Source organism: Aquarana catesbeiana, linkage group LG09 (assembly GCF_042186555.1).
Source record: "Aquarana catesbeiana isolate 2022-GZ linkage group LG09, ASM4218655v1, whole genome shotgun sequence".
Lineage (NCBI taxonomy): Eukaryota > Metazoa > Chordata > Amphibia > Anura > Ranidae > Aquarana > Aquarana catesbeiana.
Genome location: NC_133332.1, coordinates 36,671,893 through 36,678,372, shown reverse-complemented (window position 1 = coordinate 36,678,372; position 6,480 = coordinate 36,671,893). Strand labels below are relative to the sequence as shown.

The following is a 6,480-nucleotide window of genomic DNA, read 5'->3' as shown; positions in this document are numbered from 1 at the left end:
TATTTTTGTTTTTATTTTTTTTGAATAAAGTTTGTATATTTTTGTTTTTTTGGTTTTTTAAAATCAAGTGTTTTTTAATTTTTTTTTTTTTTTTAATCATGTTTTTTATTTTTTTTTGGTTTTTTAAAATCAATTTTTTTTTTTTTTTGGTTTTTTTAAAATCAAGTTTTTTTTTTTTTTGGTTTTTTTAAAATCAAGTTTTTTTTTTTTTTGGTTTTTTTAAAATCAAGTTTTTTTTTTTTTTTGGTTTTTTTAAAATCAAGTTTTTTTTTTTTTTGGTTTTTTTAAAATCAAGTTTTTTTTTTTTTTGGTTTTTTTAAAATCAAGTTTTTTTTTTTTTTGGTTTTTTTAAAATCAAGTTTTTTTTTTTTTTTGTTTTTTTTAAAATCAAGTTTTTTATTTTTTTTGGTTTTTTAAAATCTATTTTTTTATTTTTTTTGGTTTTTTAAAATCAAGTTTTTTATTTTTTTGGGTTTTTTAAAATCAAGTTTTTTAGTTTTTTGATTTTTTGTGTTTTTTTGAAAATCAATTTTTATTTTTTTGTGGATTTGTGAGGTATTTACAAGAAACAGCCCTCCTTTTTTACATTAGCTTAAACAGCCATTTATGTTCTGGCCAAAACAAAAAAGAGAAGGCCCAGAATGGGGTCAGCAAAACAGGAAATGAAGGACATGATTGATGTTTTGGGGTTTAAAAAAGGGCATTTAGATTCGACCCAAAACATCAATCATGTCCTTCATTTCCTGCTGCATACGATCCAGCCGATTCCGCATTTGATCGATCTCCCCATTCCAGGCCATGATTTGAGCAATTAGCCGTTGGGCACTGTCTGGGGTAAAATAGTCAGTTGGACCTAAAGTGGAATGAAAAAAAAAATATGTTTAGAAATATGCACACATAAGTTTACCTTACCATAAAGCTGGTGTCTCAGACACTGACCTGGTGGGGTGCCCATGTCGCAAAGTTCATTAACATCCTCGGGGGTGGCGCTGTTGCTTGACTCCAGCACAACCAGATCACCTAAAATAGAGTAGAAAAATTACATAAAATAAAAGGCAGCCATGCATAGATTACCGTAAGCTGGTGTGTCAGACACTGACCTGGTGGGGTGCCCATGTCGCCCACCTCTCCTTCCTCCACATCCTCAATGGGACTTGGGCTTATTTCCCAATCATGTTTTGCTTTGGGTTGGCTGAGTGATTTTTCCCCTATGTGAAACAAAAAATTATTTTAATCTAATTAGCACACAGATATTTTAGTACATAGTAATTTTCCAACATTTGTAATGAAGTGGTTTGTGTAGAGTTCCTATTTTACCTCAATATTTAAAATTTGAAAGACATATCGGATAGATAGATATCAATATCTCAAAATATAGTTAATAATCTTTTGATCTCTCTCTATATCTGGAACAAAATCTCAAACTATCTAACTAAATGTAAAGCCAAAAAATTAAGATAACTTCAAATCTTCCAAAAGAATGTTTTAAATTTCTATATCTATCTATCTACCTATCTCTATATTTCTCTCTCTCTATATATATATATATATTTCTCTCTCTCTCTCTCTCTCGTTTATATATATATATATATATATATATATATATATATATATATATATATATATATATATATATATATATATATATATATATATATATCTAGTTAGATATATATATATATATATAGTTAGATATATATATATATATATATTTATATATATATATAGTTAGATATATATATATATTTATATATATATATAGTTAGATATATATATATATATTTATATATATATGTATGTGTGTATATATATATATATATGTATATATGTATGTATATATATATATATATATATATATATATGTATGTGTATATATATATGTATGTGTATATATATATATATATATATATGTATGTGTATATATATATATATATATGTATATATATATATATGTGTGTGTATATATATATATATATATATATATATATGTGTGTATATATATATGTGTGTGTATATATATATATATATATATATATATGTGTGTATATATATATATATATATATGTGTGTGTATATATATATATATATATATATATATATATATATATATATATATATATATATATATATATATATATACACATGTATATATATGTGTATATGTATATATCTATAGATATGTAACTAACGAGGTTTCTTAAAAGATCGTTTAAAACGATGAAAACAAAAATCGGATAGGAAGGAAAAGCACATGGAGCAATATACAAGGTAATAAACACAAGATAAAAACACGACAAGTACTTACTTTTTTTAAGAACTTTCCGGATACGTCGGTATTGATCCGGCTCCCTGAGTTTCAGGTCAGACCATCTTTTTCGCAGTTGGTCTTTGGAGCGCTGGACCCCAAAAGATGCCTGCAAAGTTTCCACCACCTTCGCCATTATTTTGGCCTTGCGCAAATTTGGCCGTGCGTACGGCCCATACTTCCCATCATAGTCGTCTTTGTGAAGAATGGCCACCATCTCCACCATCTCTTTAAAACTCATATTAGAGGCCTTAAATCTAGGCCTCACAGATTTTGTTGACGTTCCAGCCTCCGGGCTGTCTCCACTACCTGAGGTCGTCAACATTTCAGGTGTCTCCGCCATTCTTTAACTCCACTACGCGCCGTAACAAAAAATGGGCGGAGAACATGAGTTAAAATCGAACGTCAGGGGCGGGCGACGCAGGCGGAGTTTCACACATGCGTAGTGTATAAAGAGCCTTGCGCACGTGTCGTACGTACGTTCTGTGCGTCGAATTAGGGGGCGGAGAACATGAGTTAATTTCGAACGTCAGGGGCGGGCGACGCAGGCGGAGTTTCACACATGCGTAGTGTATAAAGAGCCTTGCGCACGTGTCGTACGTACGTTCTGTGCGTCGAATTAGGGGGCGGAGAACATGAGTTAATTTCGAACGTCAGGGGCGGGCGACGCAGGCGGAGTTTCACACATGCGTAGTGTATAAAGAGCCTTGCGCACGTGTCGTACGTACGTTCTGTGCGTCGAATTAGGGGGCGGAGAACATGAGTTAATTTCGAACGTCAGGGGCGGGCGACGCAGGCGGAGTTTCACACATGCGTAGTGTATAAAGAGCCTTGCGCACGTGTCGTACGTACGTTCTGTGGTAGGTGATAGTGGACCTGGACGTTACAAAACGAAGGTAATTTTAGATATATTCTTTTTTTTTTTTTTTTTTTTTTTGGTTTTTATGGTCATGACTTTGTAGCAAGCGGCCTATATGGCTTGATAGATTGATGAGGCCTACATAGGGAGAAGATGATGAGGGGTTAGCCGAAACCTATAATAAAAGTGTTTTTTGTCTTGTGACTTCATCTTTTCCAGATATAATGAATCCCCTATTTAAGGATCCAGAGTTCCTTACATCTTTTATTTCCAAATATCGAGAGATGAGGAATTTGTGGGAGGTGAAACACCCTCAGTATTATGCTAAGCATGTGAGGAAGTCAACGCTGGAGAGACTTCTGGCCTTTGTCCAGGCGACCATCCCGGAAGCAACAATGGAGACATTGCTCAAGAAAATTGGGGGCTTGAGGAACATGTATAAGAGGGAGCATAAGAAGATCCAGGAATCAAGGAGATCAGGAGCATCAGCAGATGATGTTTATGTACCCAGGCTGTGGTACTACAATCAACTCCGTTTTCTGGATGACCAGAATGAAGCCAGGCCATCACTTTCAACCCTTCCCTCCACCCTTCCCTCCACCCTTCCCTCCACCCCAGCAGAGGCTGATGAGGAGCAAGCTGGGTCTTCCATCCTGGATGAACCAGATATGACCATCTGGAGTCAGGTAAATGATTTAAACAAATATTTACTGTACTAATATTAATGATGTTAACTGGATGTTATAATTGTCTAAAATAATTTGGCACTCAAAATTGGGTATACATATCAATTGACAGTAGTGGCTAAATATGTTTGGCACCTGCTTGAAATAATTATGGTGTCTGATTAGACTCTTTTATTAAAGAGAAGTATTCACATTGAATTTGCTATTCATGAGAAGCAAACTGTGTGTCATTGATGAAGCCAAAAAAATATACTCAAACTATTGTCCTTTTTTTATACACAGGATGAGTCCATCCAGGAGGAATGTGGGGAAAGTGGAAGGCAGGAGGAGACCAGGCCCATGGACAGCCTGGAGGAGGCCGGATTCACCATCATCCTGGAGGAGGCTGGGCCCAGTGTCAGGCAGGAGGTGGCTGCTCCCAGTGAGGTGGCTGCTCCCAGTGAGGTGGCTGCTCCCAGTGAGGTGGCTGCTCCCAGTGAGGTGGCTGGGCCAAGCGAGGTGGCTGGGCCCAGTAGAAGCCTGACCGAATCCCAAGTGCCTCCCCTCCACCTTCCCAAAAAAAGGGCCAGGAAGGGGATGGTCACACAGGACGCATCCCTGCGCCTCATGCAAGAGGCCACCCGTTTTTTAAAAAGCCCCCCCGAAGCGGAAGAATCCTATGGCTGCTACTTAGCCAGCAGGCTTCTTCAGATGGATTGGGAGCAGCGCCTCATTTGTGAGCGCCTATTTGGGGAAACAATCCATAAGGGGCTGCAGGGCACGCTAACACAAAACACCCAACTACATGAGGCAGCCCCCCCTCCTCCTCCTCCTCCTCCTCCTCCTCCTCCTCCTCCTCCTCCTCCTCCTCCTGCCACAACTGAAACACCAGAGCCACAGCCTCAAAAGAAGGCTACAGGGAAGGCTGCAGGGCAGCGTGGAGGAAAGGCTGCAGGGAAGAGAAGAAAATGATGACCTGGGTTCAGTCTGGTCTGACAGAAGACGCAGGCTGTTGTAGGACCACAGTCTGGGGACATCTAGATCATCTGCTGGTGCTGTTGATCTCTGGGATTCTTGGACCAGATTGTGCTCCCTCTTATATGGACTCCTCAAGATCCCAATTTTCTGGTACACCGACTTTTTCCAGCGTTGACTTCCTCTTTATTTTATTTTGACCATGAATAAATGGATATTTTTTGAGTTTAGCAAAAGACTTTATGTGTTTTCTTTGAAATCATTGATTTTACACACAATGTTAAATTAACAAGGGACAACAATCTCATTGAGTTTGAAAAAAAAACACACCAAAAATACATTACTAATGTTAATAATGTTCAAGTGGTAAGTCTTGAAAATCCAAAAAATTACGTAACCAAAAACGGTGCTTTGGGTTAACTTTATCTAAAAACTAAAAAATAAACACTATAAAAAAAAAAAAAAATAATAATGGGTTCTTTGTGTTAACTTTACAAACCTAAAAAAAATAAAAAAAATAAAAAAAAAAAAATAAAAAGGGGAAAAAATATTATTAGTATGGAAACATTGTTTTAAAAAGGCATACTATATCATTCATGAGATCAAAGAGAAAAAGAATCCAGAAATCAGTTTGGGAGAACTCTGATTATGAACAGCAAAACACCTTCGTTCTTTAGAGCCTTCGTAAAGAAGAAATAAAATGCGCTGCATTGAACGATCACAGATTTTGCAGCGTGATGAATGTGCTACCTACAATACGAACACTAGTTTTACTAGACCGAGTGCTTCCGTTTAGTTTTTGCTTATGAGCATGCGTCGTTTTTTTGTCCGTCGGACTAGCATACAGACGAGCGGACTTCGGGGTCCGTCGTACTTACGACGTAAAGATTTGAAGCATGCTTCAAATCTAAAGTCCGTCGGATTTGAGGCTAAAAAAGTCCGTTGAAAGTCCGGAGAAGCCCACACACGATCGGATTACCAGCCACCTTTAGTCCGTCAGCGTCCGTTGGACTTTTGTAGACGAAAAGTCCGACCGTGTGTACGCGGCATTACAGTTTCCATACCACCGCACCCTTCCCTTACACACCTCTCACTTCTTGCCAAATCTCTTATTTTAAGGAAAACCATTGTTAAAAGACACTCGTGAAAGGACATCCATACAATCTCTTTTTGTTTGTTTGTCACCCCTTCTGTCCTTAAATTCCTCCAGCACACTTCTGTTTGTTTCGTCTTTAGGTCGGCAATATTTGTCACCACCTCCTCCTTCCTTAACCATTTAACCAAACAGTCTTTGTTCACTGCCCCCACACCTAACTCCTTCAGACGATACTCATCATACCACCTTTTTATTTTGGTATAATAGGGAGGAGGCACCAAGGCCACAGGTCTTGTCAAGTCCCGAGCCCCCCACCCCCACCCCACCACCCCACCACAAACCATCCCATCAGATATCTCATGAAGCACATTGCCCTACCTCCGCCTGTAAAAATTTTGTAGTGCAACAACCAGGAATGCATGCCTAAAAAATTCTCCACATTTGGAAAGTTCTGTCCTCCAAAACGCTCCTCCTTCATCACCGTGGTTCTTGCTACTCTCTCCATTTTGGATCCCCAAAAAAAGAGAAAAAGGAGTCTCGTAAATTTTTGTACCCATCTTTTGTTGAAGGGAAAAACCAC

The 6,480-nt window shown here is 37.6% G+C and overlaps 1 protein-coding gene across 2 annotated transcripts; it reads left to right on the top strand.

The window, feature by feature from the left end:
- Positions 1-3,299: 3,299 nt before the first annotated feature.
- LOC141107509 (uncharacterized) lies at positions 3,300-5,856 on the top strand. Of its 2 annotated transcripts, XM_073598282.1 has the most exons (3): positions 3,300-3,850; positions 4,133-4,294; positions 4,349-5,856. In XM_073598282.1, exons 1-3 carry the CDS (start codon positions 3,389-3,391, stop codon positions 4,799-4,801), a joined length of 1,077 nt encoding a protein of 358 aa, XP_073454383.1. In that variant the 5' UTR covers positions 3,300-3,388; the 3' UTR covers positions 4,802-5,856. The 2 variants fall into 2 exon arrangements, with proteins under 2 accessions (XP_073454383.1, XP_073454382.1); XM_073598281.1 differs by having other exon boundaries at positions 4,133-5,856.
- The last annotated feature ends 624 nt before the right edge of the window (positions 5,857-6,480 follow it).